Raw genomic sequence first — 23,014 nt, 5'->3', positions numbered from 1 at the left:
TTCCTGATGCACATCAGGAAACTGCATGTGATTCCGACGCCCCTCTAGACTTCTATGGACATGTCCTATTTTTTACGGATCTATTTTCCGGAACCGACACCCTTCCGCAAAAATCTGGAAGGGTGTCCGTGACTAATAAAAGTCTATGCGTCCGGAAATCCGTCCAGATTTCCTGATAGGAAATCTGGGTGGTTTTTCCGGACGTGTGAAGGGGGCCTTAGACTGTTTTTTTCATGACATATTCCTCTTTATGTTTGTGGTATATTTTGGTTGATACACTTGCACAATTTTTTTTTTTAATTTACATTTCTTTAAATTAAAAACTCTCTTTTCCTAAGCAAGATAGTCATGCCACATGAACTAATTATTAATGCAACATCTACAACACGTCTGCTTTATGGTGACGTCATTTGGTGAACGACATTTTACCTGTTAGAATATTAGAGGGCTTCAAAATTTTGCAGCGATTTTTCAAATTTTCATGAAAATTTCAGCTCTGATTTTATTAGGGACCAGTTCCGTTCCTAAGTGGATTTGTGGGGCCTGTATGTTAGTTATCCCCATAAATCCCTCCACTGTAAAAACTGCACCTCTCAATGTATTTAAAGTAACATTTTATAAGTTCATTAACCCTTTAAGTGTTTTGCTGAAATTTAAGCAAGTTGAAGGGGAAATTTTAAAATTTTCTTTTTTTTGGCAGATATTCTATTTTAATCCATTTTTCCTCTAACACGGCAAATACTTACTGAGAAATACCACTCACTATTAATTTCCCTTATTCCAATGTTTCTAGAAATCCCCAATATGTGGCCGCAGTGCGTCACCTGACTCAACCACAAGCCGCAGACATGACAGAGACCTGGTGAATTTTGGGGCCTTTTTTTATTTCATTTTTTTTTTATTTATGAATCCCCCTCCCCTAATAAGGGGAACTTCTAGTATAAATACATAGATGTCTCATTGAGATCTACGCAGTATATACAAGTGGTACCTTGGCTTAACCCCTAGATGACCTAGGACATACTGGTACGCCCTGGAAGTCTGTGCCCAGACGACCCTGAGCTTACCGATACGTCCTGACCTATGAAGTGCGCTCCGGAGCTGAGCGCACTTCATAGGAGGTGGTGGCCTGCTGCAGTAAGCAGCCGACACCTCACCGTTAATGACAGGCTGCAGCGTTTAAGTGTAAGTGAAAGGGGGAGTCCCCTGTCACTTACTAATTGGGAACTGCTGTATCGGACCGTCGGAGGTCTCTTACCTGCCTCCATGTGGTCCGATCGGCTTTCTGGTCATTGAGTCTGCCACAGGCAGGCTCAATGAGCAGAACACCTAGACAATGATCAATGCTATGCCTAAGGCATAAACCTGAAAAAAAACTGCAGCAGTTTGTAGATACAGGATGGAGCCGCAGATCCCCATAATGGCGAGGATGGGAAACATAAGGGCTGACAGAGACTGCAGGGAGCAAAAAGGACTGAGCAGGACATATGTGAGCACAGTAGAGCAGCACACTCTGTCCGGGGAGAGAGGGGTTACAGCAGTGGAGAGATTACCTCCACAGTCCTGTCCCCTGATGTAAGCCCCAGCCTGAAGTGGATCTGCCATGATTTGGAAGGTGAGGGAGACTTCCTGGGTCAGAGTACAGTGCTGTAGACCCTGCTGTGCAGACCATGCCCCTCCCCCACTCACCCTCCCACCCAGTACAGGGAGTTCTTAAACCAAAGCAATGCTCTTAAACCAAGTCACAATTTTGAAAAAACTGTGAGCTCTTAAACCAAAACGCTCTTAGTCCAAGTTACTCTTAACCCTTTGAGGACCAAGCCCAAAATGACCCAGTGGACCACGCAAATTTTAATTTTCGTGTTCTCGTTTTTTCCTCCTCCCCTTCTAAGAGCTCTAGCACTTTCACTTTTCTATCTACAGGGCCATGTGGGGGCTTGTTTTTTACAGGAGTAAAAATGATTATTTACGAAGTTATAAATTGGTGAAATCGAAAAAAAGCATGAGGGGTTCCTGTGTCTATATAATGCACTATATGGTACAAGCGATATGATACAATTATTCTATAGGTCAGCCCGAACACAACCATATGCAGGTTTAGGGTAGCTTCACACGTACCGTATCGCTACGCTTTTAACTCTGCGTTCTTATCGCTGCATGTTTAGACATGTGAGTTTTAATTTTTACCCTTACACAGATTCTCTAATGTTATGTATTTTTTTTAATGAAATCCTTTTTTTTGCAATTATTATTAAAATTGGCCTATTGTGATGCTTATGACTGTTTTATTTTTTCACCTACGGCGCTGTATGGGGTTTCATTTTTTCCGCCATGATCTCTAGTTTTTATTAATAACATTTGTGAAGATCAGACTTTTGATCACTTTTTATTATTTTTTTAAATAAATAATGTAACAAAAAATTCTGTAATCCTGGCACTTTTTTTAACTCTTTTCGTTTACGCCATTAGTGATGACGCTTGTTATATTTTAATAGATCGGACAATTACGCACACTACGCTATATGTTTATTTATTTATTTATTGTTATATGTTTTATTTGTATAATGGGAAAGGGGGGTAATTAAAACTTTTTCATTTTAACACATTTTAAGTCCCCCTGGGGGACTTGTACATACAATACTCAATTGCAGACACTGTACAATGCTATGCCTTAGGCATAGCATTGATCAGTGTCATAAGCGTTCTGCTCATTGAGCCTGCCTGTGGCAGACTCAATGTCCAGAAAGCCGATCGGACCACACGGAGGCAAGTAAGAGACCTCAGACAGTCCGATACAGCGGGTCCCAATCAGTAAGTGACAGGGAACTCCCCGTCACTTACACTTAAACGCTGCAGCGTTTAAGGGGTTAATGACACGCTGCAGCCTGTCATTAACGGTGAGGTGCCGGCTGCTCACTGCAGCTGGCCACCACCTCCTATGAAGCGTGCTCCGCTCCGGAGCGCACTTCATAGATCAGGACGTATCGGTATGCCCAGGGTCGTCTGGGCACAGACTTCCAGGGCGTACCAGTACGTCCTAGGTCATTTAGCGGTTAAACCAAGGTACCATTTGTATATACTGCTTAGATGTCAATTACCCTCGATAAAGCAACACGCAAAACGCGCGTCGGGTGAATGTGAGGTGGACTTTTATACTTATACTAAGGACATGTAAGGGTAACGTTTACTATCTCTCTATGGTGTTTTTTCTGTATACTCACTTTGAGGTTTATTTTTTCTGTGCAATACTAACCCAGTATAATTATATATATATATATATATATATATAATGTATATATGTATAGGTTTTCCATTAACTGTTATTTATTTTGTGATGTAGCACTTTATGTAATCCACCGTCTTGTTGGGGTTTTGTATTAGCTCCATCTCCCTTGAGATATATATATTTTTAACTAAGTTAATTAATTTTTTGATATATCAATAAAAGACATTTCTTTATATTTTGGTCTTTGCATTCGTATTTTATTTATTGGTTTTAGTGTTAATATTTCGGGTGTGCATAGATCGCACTATTGGAGCCTTATATAGGAAGGCTGGTCTTCTAAGGGTTAAAGGGTAAAATAATAAAGATGTTATGCTTACCACTCCAAGCTTCACTGGTGTCCTCCTGGTGTCTCTGTGCCCCACGCTGACACTTCCAAACCCATTTCTGTAGAGACAGTCCGCTCAGCCAATCACTGACCACACGGGACAATGCAACAGGCATTGACTGGAAGAGCAGGTTCGGAAGTGTCAGCAAAGGGGGTGCAGTGACACACCAGAGGGACACCAAGGGAGCATGGAAAAGTAAGCATAAAATATTTATTTTCTATATATCCGCTGGCCGTGCATCACCTATTGGACAGAGCAATGTGTAGCTGGCAGACAATTTTTAAAAACCTGTCGAGCAAATGATTGCTTGCTCTGTGGTTAATTGCTGTCTTTATTATAGTGCCTTTACACACAGAGATTTACCTGACAGATTTTTGAAGCCAAAGCCAGGAATGGATCTGGAAAGAGAAGAAATCTTAATCTTTCCTTTATGACCTGTTCTCTGTTCATAGTCTGTTCCTGGCTTTGGCTCCAAAAATTTGTCACAGAACAAAATCTGCCAAAGCCCAGACCCTAATCCAATTAAAAATCTGTGGTCAGACATGAAGATTGCAGCTGTAATTGCCACAAATGTGGCTCTACAAAGTACTGACATCAGGGAGGGGGGGGTGAATACTTACCTACACTTACGTTTTCTGTTAGTATGTCCTATATGTTATTTGCTTCACAATAAAAAGAAGACAAAGGGGGAGATTTATGAAAGGATGAAAATATACACCTGGTGTAAACTGCCCACAGCAACCAATCACAGCTCAGCTTTCAGCTCTGGTAAAATATAAGAGGAGTTATGATTGGTTGCTGTGGGCAGATTACACCAGGTGTATATTTACACCCTTTCATAAATCTCCCCCAAAATGTTCAAAGTTGTCATGAAATGATGCAAACCCTCAAAAAATCAATTTTAATTGTGAAAAATGCCAAGGGGGGGGATACATTTGCAAGCTTTTTCCTAGAAAATAAAAGCTGTAATAGAAATAAATGAAAATAAGTCCTATGGTCTGTGACTTTTAAGCACCCACCATCTCATGGTCTCTTTTTCTCACCCCAATTTGATTTGTGAACCCTTTTCTGCAGCCACTTACCACTTTCCTGGACGGGACATATAGAGATCCTTGGCTTATTATGAGAGACCCTGACACCATTAGCCCCTTATACTAGCACATACTGACTATCCTACATGTGGCCTCTTAGGGTACTATTACACAAAGCAATTTTTTGACGATCAATGATTAACGATAAACGATCTCAAACAACCGCTATTGTGAACGACCTGAAATTGTTCACCCAATTACACGGAACGATGATCGTTATTTATGATCATTCTTGCGGTTATCTTGTTGTCGCTATTGCGTTCGTCGCAACTGCAAACGACTGAACAACGTCTTATTCCATGCAAACGATCAACGATAAAAATAGGATTAAATTCTATTAAGTGACAAACAATTTCTCGTTGGTCTTTTAATCGTTGTTTGCTATTACACATTATCGCTCAAATCCGAATCATCTAATGATTTTTCCAACTATAATCGTCCCGTGTACTAAGGCCCTTACCCTTTATCTTCATCTCAAAGCTGTACTTGATATTGCAGCGCTATGTCCCACGCAAGTGAATGCAGCACAGATGCAACGCTAGGTCAAACAGTTTTCTCTAAATCCAAGAGAAAAAAATGGCATGTACAATTGGAGGCAGAGAGTAAAATATAGAGCAGGGTCGCACAGACTTCAGCGTAGAGCTTTGTATTCTTGCAGCCTGGCTGTAGCTTGCAGAAGCATGCCAAAAGCTCCAGCTATATTTAGCATCTGCAGCTATATTTTATGGCTTTTACCACCACAGGACATACAGAACGCATTGGCTAATGGGGAGATTTACACAACATGCTTTTCTACTGACATCATCCCCTACATGCTCTATACCCAATGTATTGGCCTGAAAATGAGAACCCATCAATATGATAGATTACCTGAAAAACACAGTAACTCCAGTGTAATCCTGAATGTGCTACATGCAACATATACTAAATAAGCCCAGGACTTGTGGTGTATATTTTACAGTCATTAAATAAAAGATACATATGTCATGGATAGCACTGTAGCCTAGCAGCGCTGGGGTCCTGGGTTCAAACCCCACCAAGGGCAACATCTGCAAAGAGTTTGTATGTTCTCTCAGTGTTTGTGTGGGTTTCCTCCAGGTATTCTGGTTTCCTCCCACACCCAAAACGTGCAGGTGAATTTAGATTGTGAGCCCTAATGGGGACAGGGAGCAATAATTGTATGTAAAGTGCTGCGGAATCTGTGTGCGCTATACAAATAAAAGCATTATTATTATGCTACATAAGTGGGTTGTCCATTCTGGACCACCATTTCTTGTTACATTGAGTCCGGCTGCCAGGAATAAACTGTAAGATGTTAGGAAACTGCACAGTACACAGAGCGATAAGTGGCCATATAAAGAACACAAAATGGTCGTTTATAAAAGCAATTGGTGAATGTAATATCATAAGAATCGTTCGCTATTATATCACAAGTCATCGCTCATTTTGCTGGGTTTTTCGCATGATAATTGCTCTATGTAATAGGGCCTTACACCCCCCAAGGTCAAACAAAGGAACTTACTCCAGGAACATATAACATTATCATTTAAATGGGGTTGCCCATGTATTTATAATTTCAGCCTGTCCTCAAGATAGAACCTCGGTATTGGTTTTGTAGGAGTCTGACCCCCAGTTTCCCTGCCAATCAGCTGTTTGATGAGGCTACAGCATTCTGGTAAGCGCTGTAGCCTCTTCATTGTTTCTCTGGGTTTAAGGGTAGCTTCACGTGTACCGGATTGCAGCGGATTTCACGCTGTGAGTTTGCAGCGAAATCTGCTGCGAATCCATATAGTGTGAAGCTCAATGGGGTTACATATCCGCAGCGGAATTTTCATTCCACTGCCAGTATGTAACCCTACCCTTTAACCCCCCGCAGCCCCCGGCCCGGAGCATTCATTACCTGCTTGGCGCCACGGCTGTGTGTGTGGCTCCTGGGTTCTGACAGTCCCCATCAGCCAATCCGTGCTGCCCGTGCACTGATTGGCTGATGGGGACCGACGGGAGTTGGGCAGGTAATGTATGCTCTGGGCCACGGGCTGCGGGGGGTTAAATACTGGCAGTGGAATGAAAATTCTGCTGCGGGTAGGTAACCCCATTCAACTTCACACTACAATGACCCGCAGTGGATTTTGCTGCAAACTCGCATCGTGAAATCCGCAGCAAATCCGGTACATGTGAAGGCACCCTTACACTGTATTTACAGTGTACGGCCTCATTCACACGTCCAGTGTGTTGAAAAACACTAAACGTCTGCTCATTGCATCCGTGCAGGGGAGATGGGAGCCAGGAGCGGGGGACAGCAGTGGGGAAGATGAAAGCCGGGAGCGGGGGACAGCAGTGGGGGAGATGGGAGCCGGGAGAGGGGGGAGGCATCTGTGCCACCATCCGCACTGTCCTATTGACCTGTCCTAATGACCCGTCCTATTTTTTCGCAACAAGGATCACAGCACGGATGATGTGAATGCCCACATAGGATGCCTACATTTCTTAGCAGACTCAAGAGTATGGGACAGGGCTGTAATACCTTGTCACTGGTGCGAATAAAAACAGTTTTAGGCTGCCCTCAATGCATCTATGGCACTTACAGGAGCTTCCGTACCTCTCACATCAGGACAGACAGCCTACCGGGTGTCATTTTCAGTCAGACACATTGCTCTCTGCTGACATCTCTTTCCAGAGATGTCTCAGCCAGAGATGTCAGCAGAGAGCACTGTGTCAGACTAAAAATAAAACAACTTTTTCTGCAGGACATACAGCAGCTAATAAGTATGGGAAGACTTAAGATTTTTTAATAGACGTAAATTACAAATCTATATAGCTTTCTGACACCAGTTGATTTAAAAGAAAAAGATTTTTGCTGGACAACCCCTTTAACTCCTTAAGGACCACGGGTGTACATTTACGCCCCCGCTGCCTGGGCTTTAAGGCAGGAGGATGTAAATGTACGACCTGGCGCGGTCCCAGGCTATGGAGCAGGCTCAGGAGCTGAGCTCACCCTATAGCAGGCGAGGACCGGCTGCTATCTGCAGCCAGGCCCTCACCCTCAATGGCGGGCCGCCTCGATCGTGCGGCCGGCCGCCATTAACCCCTCAAACGCAGCGCTGCAGCATTTAAGTATAATTGACCGGAGCATCTCCGGTAACTTAGCAATCGGGACCCCCGCAGTCCCGATCGCATTTCCTGACTGCCGGAGGTATTTTCCTTACCTCCGTGCAGTCCCCGGATCGGTCATCTGATTCAGCCTGCCACAGGCAGGCTGAATCAGAAGATCACAGATAACACTGATCCCTGCTATGCTATGGTATAGCAGGGATCAGTGTTACTGATCTAATGTATGAAATTGATAGTTCCCTAAGGGAAGTATAAAAGTGTAAAAAAGTAAATAAATGTTTTACAAAATGCCCCAAAGCGCCCCCCCCCCCAATAAAAACGAAAATCACCCCCCCTTCCTATTTCATACATTAAACACATAGAAAGTAATAAAGTTAATTAACATATTATATACCGTAGCGTACGTAATCGTCCGATCTATTAAAATAAAAAAATACTATTCCTGCATGGTGACTGGCGTGAACAAAAAGCGTTAAAAAAAACGCAGAGATTGCTTTTTAAAATGACATTTTATGTATAAAAAAATTATAAAAAGCGATCAATATGTTAGATCTAGAAAAAAAAATTATTAATAAAAACTAGAGATAATGACGCAAAAAATGACACCCCTACAGCCCCATAGGTGAAAAAATAAAAGCGCTATAGTAGTTACAATAGGGCCATTTTAAATATGCCTATTTGTAAAAAAAAAAAATGTTTTACTGCTAATAAAAATGGTAAAATGATAGAAAACCTAGTAAACCTGCATATCGCTGTGTTCAGACTGACCTATAGAATAAAGGAAAAATGACAGTTTTACCGTAAAGTGCATTACGTAAACGTGGAAACACCCCAAAATTTGCGGAATCGCATTCTGTGACCCAAATTCACCCCATAAATAATATTTTCGGGCTTCCTTCATTCATTTTATGTCTGATTGAAAGTCATTACAAAGTACACCTGCTCCTGAAAAAAACAAGCCCCCACATGGCGCTGTAGGTGGAAAAATGAAAGAGTTATGGGTCTCAGAAGGCGAGGAGGAAAAAACAAAAACGCAAAAGTGACAATAGGCCCGGTCCTTAAAGGGGTTGTCCGGCGATAAAAAATTATTCACAGAATAACACACATTACAAAGTTATACAACTTTGTAATGTATGTTATGTCTGTGAATGGCCCCCTTCCCCGTGTTTCCCCCCACCCACGCTAGACCCGGAAGTGTGGTGCATTATACTCACCGCATGTCGTGTCGTCCATGGTCTCCGATCGTCAGCAGTGACGTCTTCTTCGGGAGCTTGGCGGATCTTCCCGAGTGCCGGCCACCCTCTGCAGCATCATCCGAAGCTCAGCCGCGATTGGCTGAGCATAACTGTGCTCAGCCAATCGCGGCTGAGCGGCTGATGACGCGGCCACGTCATCAGCTGCTCAGCCGCGATTGGCTGAGCACAGTTATGCTCAGCCAATCGCGGCTGAGCTTCGGATGACGCTGCAGAGGGCGGCCGGCACTCGGGAAGATCCGCTGGCCTCCCGAAGAAGACGTCACTGCTGAGGATCGGAGACCGTGGTCGGCACGTGACAGGTAATGTATAGCGCACCACACTTCCGGGTACACGGGTGGGGGTGGTGGGACACGGGGAAGGGGGCCATTCACAGACATAACATTCATTACAAAGTTGTATAACTTTGTAATGTGTGTTATTCTGTGAATAATTTTTTATCGCCGGACAACCCCTTTAAGGCCATTTCAGGCTCTGTCCTTAAGGGGTTAAAACATGGATGTCTACTTGTGGCCAGAGAGGCTGAGCTTTAGTAGTCCAGGAGAACACCATGTGGACTTTATATCCTAATCTGAATATTATTTTTAGCATTAATATTTCTTTCTTGTATTATATCCAATTCTCCTGGTATGTGTTTGCCTGTCCTAGAAGTAAGTATATTTATGCTATAAATAAAGGTTACGTTGTTGCATGTTTTTCCTGGCGGATTAAATTTGACTTTATACAAGCGGAGTATATTGGTTGTTGTGTGATGGTCGAGGCTGGGTTCACACCTGCATTTTTATGCAGGAATTAATCATTTAATTGGGGGCACACTGTCCTTCCTTGAATTGCTGCAATGAAACTCCAATGTGTGCGTACATACTCTTATGCTACGTTTACACGGATCGATAATTCGCCCGATCGTACGATTAACGATGTCAGAGTAACGTTTTTTATTTTCATAACGATCAGAGTTTAGACGGTACGATATATCGTACGGAAATTCGTTTTGCGATCGCTTGAAGCCTATCTCACACATTGGTTAAATCGGTGAACGACTGTTAACACGGAACAATCTGCGAATTTTTTGCGAACGATCAACGATGATTTGAGAACTTGTTGAAAGATCAAAATGAACGATTTCTCGCTCGTCGTTTGATCGTTCGCAGCGTTTACACGGACGATTATCGTTCGAATTCGATCATTATCGTGCAAATTCGCACAATAATCGTTCCGTGTAAACGCAGCATTAGCCTTTGTTTGGCATAATTTTTTATGTTAGACAGGTTTCCCTACACCCACTTGTGACCAGTGTGCATCAACCAATAGGTACGGCAAAAAAACGACTGCTCTTTTATACCTCGGTCTTGGATACTTTTCAAGACTGTTTGGCACACTTTGTGACTACATTCTGCCACATCTTGCTTAGATCTCCCTATTGTTTGTTGAGTTTACTATTCTACTTTGGACATCTCTTTGCTATAATTAATATTGAAGCATAAAGAGCAAACACATAGGGGTCCCTGATGTGACCCTCAGATTGCATCCAGAGGAGACAGGGCGGATGGGATCCCAATTATGGTCAATAAGAGATTTGTCATTTACTTCTATTACTTATTACTTCTATGTCTCAAGAATTCCAGTACGTATCACTTGCTGTATGTCCTGCAGGAAGTGATATTCTTTCTGGTTTGGAGAGAAGGAGAGGGTTTTCTATGAGGATTTGCTGCTGCTCTGGACAGTTCCCGACACTGACAGAGGTGGCAGCAGAGAGCACTGTGTCAGACTGTAAAGATTACACCACTTCCTGCAGGGCATACAGTGGCAGATAATTACTGGAAGTTTTTTTAATAGAAGTCAATTACAAATCTCTTTCACTTGCTGGGACCAGTTGATGTGAAAGGAAAAACATAACAAAACATGTTGAACTACCTGTTAATGTGCAACTCTGGATGCATGGAGCCCACCATGGGGATACAAAGCGCCACATAATGGCATGTTATACCAGGGCCAATGTGACATGTTCTGTGGCCATGGAGGTCTATCAGTCCAGAAGTTATGTAGTAGAAGTAAACGTCCAGGTGTAAATGCTACCTGGTCCATAAGATATATGCAGTATGCACTCTGAAATAGACTGGGGCTCAGCATGAACAGTCCATACACACACGTGTAAGAGATATATATATATATATATATATGAGTCTATATCTTAGAGCAGCACCACCAGACGTAGTAGTGTGGGTGCCAGCGGGCAGTCGCGACCACGACTCCAACTTGTATATTTGTAAAAATTTCCACGGCACTCTGGATATAACAAAAAGCAAACGTGATTTATTGCATAGTGAAACAGCACAAAAATGTCAGAAAGTGCTACTGACATTTTTGTGCTGTTTCACTATGCAATAAATCACGTTTGCTTTTTGTTATATCCGGAGTGCCGTGAAAATTTTTACAAATTTACATAGATATATATATATATATATATATATATATATATATATATATATATATATATATATGTGTGTGTGATCTGTTCTACCATTTGTCCTAATTCCTATTTCACGGGAGCGATAGTCGGCCGATTCGGCCGATTCTCGCTCGGTGGAATAGAGAGAATAATCAGCCAATGATCGTGTCATCGGCTGATCGTTCATTTAGGTTCAAACCTAAAATCGTCGCTCGCACATCTCTACGGTGGAATAGCGTTGTGCGGCGGCGACCGACGATCCAAGCAGCATACATTGCCTAGCAGGGCTTCTCCTGCGCTCCGTCTTCCTCCCTGGGTCCCGTGCGCAGCCTAAACTACGGAGTGGCCTGACCGAGCTGTAAGACCGCTCAGCCAATCACTGGCCGGGGCCGCCGCGGCCAGTGTTTGGCTGACAGCTCAGTCAGGCCGCACCGAAGTTGATGCTGAGCTGCAGGACCCGGGGAGGAAGACGGAGCGCAGGAGAAGACCTGACAGGTAATGTATGCTGCAAGGGCTGCAAGGACATTGGTAACAATGTCCCTGCAGCCCTCGCTAAACGATCAACGGGCCGTGGAATAGGGCCAATAAACGAGCGACGATCTAGCAGATCGGCGCTCATTTACATCTTTGCTCGGCCCGTGGAATAGGACCCTAATGCTGCGTTTACACAGAACGATTATTGTGCGAATTTGCACAATAATGATCGCATTTGAGCGATAATCGTTCCGTGAAAACACAGTGAACGATCAAGCGACGAGTGAAAAATCGTTCATTTTGATCTTAAATGTTCTTAAATCGTCGTTCGCAAAAAATTCGCACATCGTTCCGTGTAGAGTCACCGATTCACCCTATGTGTGAGATAGGCTTAAGCGATCGTAAAATGATCGCAATGCTATTTTTCTATACGTTATATCGTTCCGTCTAAACGCTGATCGTTCTAAAAAACACATTGTTCTTTCGAAATCGTTAATCGCACAATCGGGCGAATTATCGCTCCGTGTAAACGCAGCATAACACTACAGCATTGTCACAGAAGTCTACCCGAAGAGTTGCAGTTACAGCAGAAGTCTCAGAAGGGGGCGCTAGTCCGGTAGTTGTGTGCTGTACACTACATGGTTAGTAGCTGGGCAACAATATGTGACTGCACCAACCTAGCACAGACAGGACACGTGTGTGACTATTATACTGTCCTCTACAGGGAGGAAACAGACCCGTTAAAGTTGTGTGCATACGGACACTGGGTTCCAGGGACATGAAGGTGTCCCTTCTCCTATTACACGCCAGTGACGTCACAATGAGGCGATATACCGCAGAGCATATTGCTAGCTACTAAACTCGCAGCAACTTTCCCACACAGCAGTCGGCGCTAGGACCCGGCAGCCTCCTCGCAGGCATCCATTGAAAACTCCATAAGAAAACAAGCTAATCTAGAGGTGGTGAGGGGGGCCGAGCTGTGCCCGGGGTTCCCGGGGGTCCGGCTAGGCTCCCCGCCCGCCCTGCCTTTCCACCAAGTACCCGCAGAAAGTTTGCTGCCCCCTCCCCGTGCCCCCGTGTGCAGAGAACGTGGCAGTGCCCCCTCCTCCTACCTGTGCTCAGATTGTCATTGATCTTTAGCGGGACCCTCAGGATGTAGACCAGGAAGAGCATGAAGAAGAACCACACGGTCCACAGGTAGGTCCACGACCACACCATGCACGACTTCAGCTGCTCCAGGAAGCCTGTCCCAGCTTCAGCCATATTTTATTGTGTGCGGGCTGAGCGCCGGAGCTGCTCTCTGCTGCCCCAAGCCCTGCCTGTGTGTGCGGCCCACACTGTAGCCAATCCAGAGGAAAGGTGCCTGCCCTCCCCCTCACACGTTACCGCACCAGCGGCTGACAGCTCGGCGTCTGCACGCGTCTCCCACCTGCCTGCCCGCCCGGGCCCGCCGGCTGACACCGGACACAGGCTACCCTAATATGTGCGACTAGACAGGACACAGCGCGGCATGCAGCTCACCTAGTATGTGCGACTAGACAGGACACAGCGCGGCATGCAGCTCCCCTAATATGTGCGACTAGACAGGACACAGCACGGTATGAAGCTCCCCTAATATGTGCGACTAGATAGGACACAGCACGGTATGAAGCTCCCCTAATATGTGCGACTAGACAGGACACAGCGCGGCATGCAGCTCACCTAATATGTGCGACTAGATAGGACACAGCGCGGCATGCAGCTCCCCTAATATGTGCGACTAGATAGGACACAGCGCGGCATGCAGCTCCCCTAATATGTGCGACTAGATAGGACACAGCGCGGTATGAAGCTCCCCTAATATGTGCGACTAGACAGGACACAGCGCGGCATGAAGCTCCCCTAATATGTGCAATCAGACAGGACACAGCGCGGCATGCAGCTCCCCTAATATGTGCGACTAGATAGGACACAGCGCGGCATGCAGCTCCCCTAATATGTGCGACTAGACAGGACACAGCGCGGCATGCAGCTCACCTAATATGTGCAACTAGACAGGACACAGCGCGGCATGCAGCTCCCCTAATATGTGCAATTAGACAGGACACAGCGCGGTATGAAGCTCCCCTAATATGTGCGATTAGACAGGACACAGCGCCGCATGAAGCTCCCCTAATATGTGCGACTAGATAGGACACAGCGCAGCATGAAGCTCCCCTAATATGTGCGACTAGATAGGACACAGCGCGGTATGAAGCTCCCCTAATATGTGCAATTAGACAGGACACAGCGCGGCATGAAGCTCCCCTAATATGTGCGACTAGACAGGACACAGCACGGTATGAAGCTCCCCTAATATGTGCGACTAGACAGGACACAGCGCGGTATGAAGCTCCCCTAATATGTGCGACTAGACAGGACACAGCGCGGTATGAAGCTCCCCTAATATGTGCAATTACACAGGACACAGCGCGGCATGCAGCTCCCCTAATATGTGCGACTAGATAGGACACAGCGCGGCATGAAGCTCCCCTAATATGTGCGACTAGACAGGACACAGCGCGGCATGAAGCTCCCCTAATATGTGCGACTAGATAGGACACAGCGTGGTATGAAGCTCCCCTAATATGTGCAATTAGAAAGGACACAGCGCGGCATGCAGCTCCCCTAATATGTGCAATTAGACAGGACACAGCGCGGTATGAAGCTCCCCTAATGTGTGCAACTAGACAGGACACGGCGCAGCATAAAGCTCTCCTAATGCTATGTGCGACTAGACAGGACACGGCGCAGCATAAAGCTCTCGTAATGTGTGCGACTAGACAGGACACAGCACGGCATGAAGCTCCCCCTAATGCTACGTGCGACTAGACAGCACACAGCGCGGCATGAAGCTCCCCTAATATGTGCGACTAGACAGGACACAGCGCGGTATGAAGCTCCCCTAATATGTGCACCTAGATAGGACACAGCACGGCATGAAGCTCCCCCTAATGCTACGTGCGACTAGACAGCACACAGCGCGGCATGAAGCTCCCCTAATATGTGCGACTAGACAGGACACAGCGCGGTATGAAGCTCCCCTAATATGTGCGACTAGATAGGACACAGCACAGCATGAAGCTCCCCTAATATGTGCGACTGGATAGGACACAGCGCGGCATGAAGCTCCCCTAATATGTGCGACTAGACAGGACACAGCGCGGCAAGAAGCTCCCCTAATGTGTGATTAGACAGGACACAGCGCGGCATGAAGCTCCTCTAATACTATGTGCGGCTAGACAGGACACAGCGCGGCATGAAGCTCCCCTAATACTATGTGCAACTAGACAGGACGCAGCGCGCCATGAAGCTCTCCTAATTCTATGTGCGACTAGACAGGACACGGCGCAGCATAAAGCTCCCCTAATGTGTGCGACTAGACAGGACACAGCGCGGCATGAAGCTCCCCTAATGTGTGCAACTAGACAGGACACAGCGCGGCATGAAGCTCCCCTAATGTGTGCAACTAGACAGGACACAGCGCGGCATGAAGCTCCTCTAATGCTATGTGCGACTAGACAGGACACAGCGCGCCATGAAGCTCTCCTAATGCTATGTGCGACTAGATAGGACACGGCGCAGCATAAAGCTCTCCTAATGTGTGCGACTAGACAGGACAATGCGCGCCATGAAGCTCCCCTAATACTATGTGCGACTAGACAGGACACGGCGCAGCATAAAGCTTTCCTAATGTGTGCGACTAGACAGGACACAGCGCGGCACGAAGCTCCCCTATTGTGTGCGACTAGACAGGACACAGCGTGGCATGAAGCTTCCCTAATACTATGTGCGACTAGACCGGACACGGCGCGCCATGAAGCTTCCCCAATACTATGTGTGACTAGACAGGACACAGCACGGCATAAAGCTCCCCTAATACCATCTATGACTAGAAGACAGGACACAGTGTGGCCTGAAGCTCCCCTAATGCTATGTGCGACTAGAAGACAGGACACAGCACGGCATGAAGCTCTCCTAATACTATGTGCGACTAGACAGGACACAGCGCGCCATGAAGCTCTCCTAATGCTCTGTGCGACTAGACAGGACAAGGCGCAGCATAAAGCTCTCCTAATGTGTGCGACTAGACAGGACACTGCGCGCCATGAAGCTCCCCTAATACCATGTGCGACTAGACAGGACACGGCGCAGCATAAAGCTCTCCTAATGTGTGCGACTAGACAGGACACAGCGCAGCATGAAGCTCCCCTAATGTATGCGACTAGACAGGACACAGCACGGCATGAAGCTCCCCTAATACTATGTGTGACTAGACAGGACACGGCACAGCATAAAGCTCTCCTAATGCTATGTGCGACTAGACAGGACACAGCGCTGCATGAAGCTCCCCCTAATGCTATGTGCGACTAGACAGGACTCAGTGCGCCATGAAGCTCTCCTAATGCTGTGTGCGACTAGACAGGACACGGCGCAGCATAAAGCTCTACTAATGCTATGTGCGACTAGACAGGACACAGCGCGGCATGAAGCTCCCCTAATGTGTGCAATTAGACAGGACACAGTGCGGCATGAAGCTCCCCTAATGTGTGCGACTAGACAGGACACAGCGCGGCATGAAGCTCCCCTAATGCTATGTGCGACTAGACAGGACACAGCGCGGCATGAAGCTCTCCTAATACTATGTGCGACTAGACAGGACACGGCGCGCCATGAAGCTTCCCCAATACTATGTGTGACTAGACAGGACACAGCATGGCATAAAGCTCCCCTAATACCATCTATGACTAGAAGACAGGACAAAGTGTGGCATGAAGCTCTCCTAATACTATATGCGACTAGAAAGGACACAGCGCGGCATGAAGCTCCCCTAATACTATGTGCGACTAGACAGGACACAGCGCGGCAAGAAGCTCCCCTAATGTGTGCGACTAGACAGGACACAGCGCGGCATAAAGATCCCCTAATACTATGTGCGACTAGACAGGACACAGCACGGCATGAAGCCCTCCTAATACTATGTGCGACTAGACAGGACACGGCGCAGCATGAAGCTCCCCTAATGTGTGCAATTAGACAGGACACGGCGCAGCATGAAGCCCTCCTAATGCTATGTGCGACTAGACAGGACACAGCGCGGCATGAAGCTCCCCTATTGTGTGCAATTAGACAGGACACAGCGCGGCATGAAGCTCCCCTAATGTGTGCGACTAGACAGGACACAGCGCGGCATGAAGCTCCCCTAATGCTATGTGCGACTAGACAGGACACGGCGCGCCATGAATCTTCCCCAATACTATGTGTGACTAGACAGGACACAGCACAGCATAAAGCTCCCCTAATACCATCTATGACTAGAAGACAGGACAAAGTGTGGCCTGAAGCTCCCCTAATGCTATGTGCGACTAGAAGACCGGACACAGCCCGGCATGAAGCTCTCCTAATACTATATGCGACTAGAAAGGACACAGCGCGGCATGAAGCTCCCCTAATACTATGTGCGACTAGACAGGACACAGCGCGGCAAGAAGCTCCCCTAATGTGTGCGACTAGACAGGACACAGCGCGGCATGAAGCTCCCCTAATACTATGTGCGACTAGACAGGACACAGCGCGGCATGAAGCTCCCCTAATGTGTGCAATTAGACAGGACACAGAGCGGCATGAAGCTCCCCTAATGTGTGCGACTAGACAGGACACATCGCGGCATGAAGCTCCCCTAATGCTATGTGCGACTCAGGGGCGTAACTACCACTATAGCAGCCATAGCGGCTGCTTCAGGGCCCACTGCATCAGGGGGCCCCGTAATCTGCGCCTGCAATACACTGGGCCCCTTAAGCTGTCATCATTTGGGTGACAGGGTTCTGCAGATGGCCCTCTTGACTAGAGATGAGCGAACTGGCCGAGGTTCGGGTTCCTATGAACCTGAACTTTTGGCTTCTGATTCCCGCTGTCTGCAGCCTCCGTGGAGAGGGTGGATACAGCCTGAGGACTGCCTGCCTATGGCTATGGCTGTATCCCAGTTTTCCAGGCGGTCCTCAGGCTGTATCCACCCTCTCCAAGGAGCAGGCAGACGGCGGGAATCAGAAGCCGAGAGTTCAGGTTTATATGAACCCGAACTTTGGCCGGTTCGCTCATCTCTACTCTTGACCACCACTTTCTGTTATACAGTTATGACTACACTTTGATCCCTGGGGGGGATCAAAAGTTTTCTATGGGGCCCAGCCATTTCTAGTTACGCCCCTGGTGCGACTAGACAGGACACAGCGCGCCATGAAGCTCTCCTAACACTATGTGCGACTAGACAGGACACGGCGCGCCATGAAGCTTCCCCAATACTATGTGTGACTAGACAGGACACAGCACGGCATAAAGCTCCCCTAATACCATCTATGACTAGAAGACAGGACACAGTGTGGCCTGAAGCTCCCCTAATGCTATGTGCGACTAGAAGACAGGACACCGCACGGCATGAAGCTCTCCTAATACTATGTGCGACTAGACAGGACACAGCGCAGCATGAAGCTCTCCTAATACTATGTGCGACTAGACAGGACACGGCGCAGCAAAAAGCTCTCCTAATGTGTGCGACTAGACAGGACACAGCGCGGCATGAAGCTCCCCTAATACTATGTGCGACTAGACTGGACACAGCACAGCATGGAGTTCTCCTTATGCTATGAGCGACTAGACAGGACACCGTGCGACATGAAGCTCTCCTAATACTATGTGCGACTAGACAGGACATAGCGCTGCATGAAGCTTCCCCTAATGCTATGTGCGACTAGACAGGAAACAGCACGGCATGAAGTTCTCCTAATGCTCTGTGCGACTAGACAGGACACCATGCGGCATGAAGCTCCCCCTAATACTATGTGCGACTAGAAAGGACACAGCGTGGCTTGAAGCTTCCATAATACTATGTGCGGCTAGAAGACCAGACCCAGTGACGCATGAAGCTCCCCTAGAAGACAGGAAAAAGCGCTGCATGAAGATCCTCTAATACTCTGTGTGACTAGAAGACTGGACACAGCACGGCATGAAGATCCCCTAATACTCTGTGTGACTAGAAGACAGGACACAGCAGGACATGAAGCTCCCCTAATACTCTGACTAGAAGACAGGACACAGCAGGACATGAAGATGCCCTTATACTCTGTGTGACTAGAAGACTGGACACAGCACGGCATGAAGATCCTCTAATACTCTGTGTGACTAGAAGACTGAACACAGCACGGCATAAAGCTCCCCTAATAATATGTGTGACTAGAAGACTGGACACAGCAGGGTTTGAAGATCCCCTAATACTCTGTGTGACTAGAAGACTGGACACAGCACGGCATAAAGCTCCCCTAATACTATGTGTGACTAGAAGACAGGACACAGCACGGCATGAAGATCCCCTAATACTTTGTGTGACTAGAAGACTGGACACAGCAGGACATGAAGATCCTCTAATACTCTGTGTGACTAGAAGACTGGACACAGCACGGCATGAAGCTCCCCTAAGCAGGGCTGTGGAGTTGAAATTATGTACAGAAATTCGATTTCTCCAAAACAATGATTAATTTAATAGAAAATAATGCATCATGTTGTGCTAAACTTTCCCTACAAAAATCAGTTAGTCTTGTCCGGTCCTGTCCGTTCCCTGATCCGTCAAAGGGACCAATCGCCAGAAACAAAAACACTATTTGCAGTATACTGTACAAATGTTACAGTATCAATGTTCACCGTCCAGCATCATAAAGTATATCAGGTGGAGCAATGACTATACCAACAGACCCATCCGTCTATTAGTCATCTTGGTCCCTGTGTCGGCAGCAGTAGTCGTATTTGCACTCCAGTCCACAGACATCAACACCTCGATCCAACGCGTTTCAGCCACCTGTTATGGTGACCTCATCAGGGGTCGCCGAGGCATGCAATAATAATTACATTAAATTGCACAGTTAATTAGTTGTGTTATGTCACAAATCGGGACAGCCGTGGGTTATGGGTACTCACTGTCCGGAATATGGCTAGTGGGTAGGTCACATGTAGCAGTGGCTGATATGGACCCTGTGGGAAATAAATAGTGTAAGTCTCCTCCTCCTTTTTTAATACTGCAAATCATGATTCATCGGGCACAATATACTTACAAACTCCCTCCAAGCTCCCATATAAAGGTGAGTGCCCGGAGGTCCGGAAGGTGCCCGCCTGAGAGAGGGATAAGTAAAAATAAGTCCCTCATCTGTAACAAGTTAAAGTGCAGAAAGAAAGTCTCTGTATGAGATAACTTACGGAGCTGTGCTTCTGCTATGTGTCCCGTGGCTCTGCAGTGGCAGAGTGTTGGGAGTGGTGGCGGCCGTAGTATGTGTTATAGGCCGCGCGATCACGGCGTGTGTGACGTCACTGAGCGGCCTGGGAGCGCACGACACTGACACTCCTCCAATCACGCCCCTCGGGGAGTGTCCGCTCTTCGTATGTAAACAGAGTAGCGGTGTGTTCGGCAAGTGAATCCCCCGGACCGCCAGTGTGCCCAGGCAGCAATCAGATGCTTCACTTTAAGTGCTGTCCTATTATACGGCTAAAAATGGTCTGTCTGTTACAGGGAGTAGTGCTACGGCCAATCGGTGTTTGTAGGTCATAGGGCTAACGAGGCAAATGAGTAATGATGAAGAGTGGCATGATTGTGTAACGTATGATACAAAATAAAGAGTGGAATGATGCTATAATAAGTATGATGCAAGTTAAAGAAGCAACCCTAAATAAAGAATCTATAAAAGGTAATAATGAAAATCCTGAACATGAACTATAACCGTATGGAAGACATTTATCTGAATGAAACCAATGCTAAATATTGAGAGAAGCCTGTGTGTAACTATTAAGTAGCGATCAGATACATATGACTGTGAAATACAAGATGCTTAAACCTATTACACCCTAGAATTCTCTAATTTCTCCTGGTCCCTAAGCCTAGGTGGGGTGGCCGCCCTGATAAGGGCGGTCCCACTCTGAAACCTACCTATTAGACCCTAAAATACCCTCAATCTTAATGGACATCAGCCCCTCTATTCTTATGCACGGGTCCACTAGGCCCTCCCTGACTACCTAACCGGAGCTGGTGATATATGTATGGGTGAGGGTGATGTAAGTGGGATGAGCGGTAGGGTGATGGTCCAGGGACCGGGGGTGGGTGGGGAGGGGGGTAGTGTATTCAGATATAGCATGCAAAGTTGAGTAATTTGTTCATCCCAAGGGGTGAAACCATCTGGAGTGTGTAAGTCCATCTAGTCTCCCGTTCTAGGAGCAATCTGTCCATGTCACCTTCTCTAGGGGACGAATTAAGACTCTCAATTGCTACAAATTTGATGCAATTGGGGTCCCCTCCGTGTTGTTCATGTACATGATGTGCAAGCGGGGTGTTTCTTCTGTTCCTAATATCCCCTATGTGTTCTAATATTCTCCTGCACCATGGTCTTATCGTTTTACCTACATATTGCTTGGAACAAACGCATGTAACCAGGTAAATGACCAATGTCGTGCTGCAATTGATGAAGTTTTTTATCTGAAATGTACGATTTGTCTGAGAACTTTTGAAGGTCCTGGTTTCTGTAAAGAAAGTACAGGCCTTGCAGTGCCCACATCTGTGACAACCCGCAGGTGGGGGCAATGCATCTAACCATGTTGTGTGTGTGGTGAGTGAAGTAAGGTGACTAGATGTGACCCTATCTCCAATGCATTTCCCTTTTCCATATGTAATGAGGGAATAGTCACCCAGGACCTCTTGGATATCTGGATCGAGGGTGAGGATCCCCCAATGTATCTGCAGTATATTTTTAACCTTTTGGGCTTCCTCATCAAACGTGCCAATGATCCTAATGGGTTCCTGCACATTCTGTTTGGGCTTGGGTATCAGTAAGTCCTCTCTCTCTCTACTTCTTGCTGTATTGCTACATATTGCTTGGCGCGCTCCCAGGCCGCTCAGTGACGTCACACACGCCGTGATCGCGCCGCCACTCCCGACACTCTGCCACTGCAGAGCCACAGGACACATAGCAGAAGCACAGCTCCGTAAGTTATCTCATACAGAGACTTTCTTTCTGCACTTTGTTAACTTGTTACAGATGAGGGACTTATTTTTACTTATCCCTCTCTCAGGCGGGCACCTTCCGGACCTCCGGGCACTCACCTTTATATAGGAGCTTGGAAGGAGTTTGTAAGTATATTTTGCCCGATGAATCATGATTTGCAGTATTAAAAAAGGGGGAGGAGACTTACACTATTTATTTCCCACAGGGTCCATATCAGCCACTGCTACATGTGACCTACCCTCTAGCCATACTCCGGACAGTGAGTAGCCATAACCCGAGCTGTCCCGATTTGTGACATAACACAACAAAATTACTGTGCAATTTAAAGTAATTAATATTATTGCATGCCTCGACGACCCCTGATGAGGTCACCATAACAGGCGGCTGAAACGCGTTGGGTCGAGGCAGGGGTGTAGCTAGGGGTTCAGCCTAGGGGGGGCGAGTGAGTCTGAGTGGGCCCCCAACCTATTATGTTACCCACAGGGAACCTCAGTAGACCCCAAACAAATAGAGGTGTAAGTACAGTGTAGACACATCCAGTGACTCACAGGTGACGTCTTCTCTGATCAGAGTGGGTCAGGTTTCCTTTTCTTTTCCATCATGAAGACTTCTTCCAACCACAAATCATCACAGCAGTATCTGCCAGACAAACATCTTCAGCACCTTACTTTTACAGCACCTTTAACCACCTCTATACAAACTCTCCATCATAGTGCCCTTAAACAGTAACTGAGACCTCTGTGAAGACCAATCTGTAGTCATTTTCCTTTTCTGTGCTTCTTTCTATACTTAGATCCCTTCTTTATGCCTGTATCTGTAGTTAGGATCCATCATTGTGTCCTCATCTGTAGTAAGACATCCTCTTCATGCCCCATCTGTAGTTGTGCTCCCTCTCTTTGCCCTCTGTAGTTACCCCCCCCTCTTTGTGCCCTCAACACTAGTTGGGCCCCCACTTTGTGCCTCCATCTGCAG

General features: G+C 46.6%; 1 protein-coding gene across 2 annotated transcripts in view; it reads right to left on the bottom strand.

The window, feature by feature from the left end:
* Positions 1 to 13,349, bottom strand: part of ST7 (suppression of tumorigenicity 7) — a 96,962-nt gene extending 83,613 nt beyond the window's left edge. Inside the window, exon 1 of one of the 2 annotated variants that reach the window (XM_069956054.1) lies at positions 13,103 to 13,349. In XM_069956054.1, the coding sequence (XP_069812155.1) occupies positions 13,103 to 13,253 (151 nt within the window). In that variant the 5' untranslated portion in view covers positions 13,254 to 13,349. The remainder of the gene's footprint in view (positions 1 to 13,102) is intronic. The other variant, XM_069956049.1, reaches the window with a different exon arrangement.
* Positions 13,350 to 23,014: the final 9,665 nt, after the last annotated feature.

The sequence above is a fragment of the Dendropsophus ebraccatus genome, chromosome 1, assembly GCF_027789765.1.
Source record: "Dendropsophus ebraccatus isolate aDenEbr1 chromosome 1, aDenEbr1.pat, whole genome shotgun sequence".
In the NCBI taxonomy this organism is placed as follows: domain Eukaryota; kingdom Metazoa; phylum Chordata; class Amphibia; order Anura; family Hylidae; genus Dendropsophus; species Dendropsophus ebraccatus.
The sequence above is the reverse complement of the archived record's forward strand: the minus strand, read 5'-3'. Positions and strand labels throughout refer to the sequence as shown.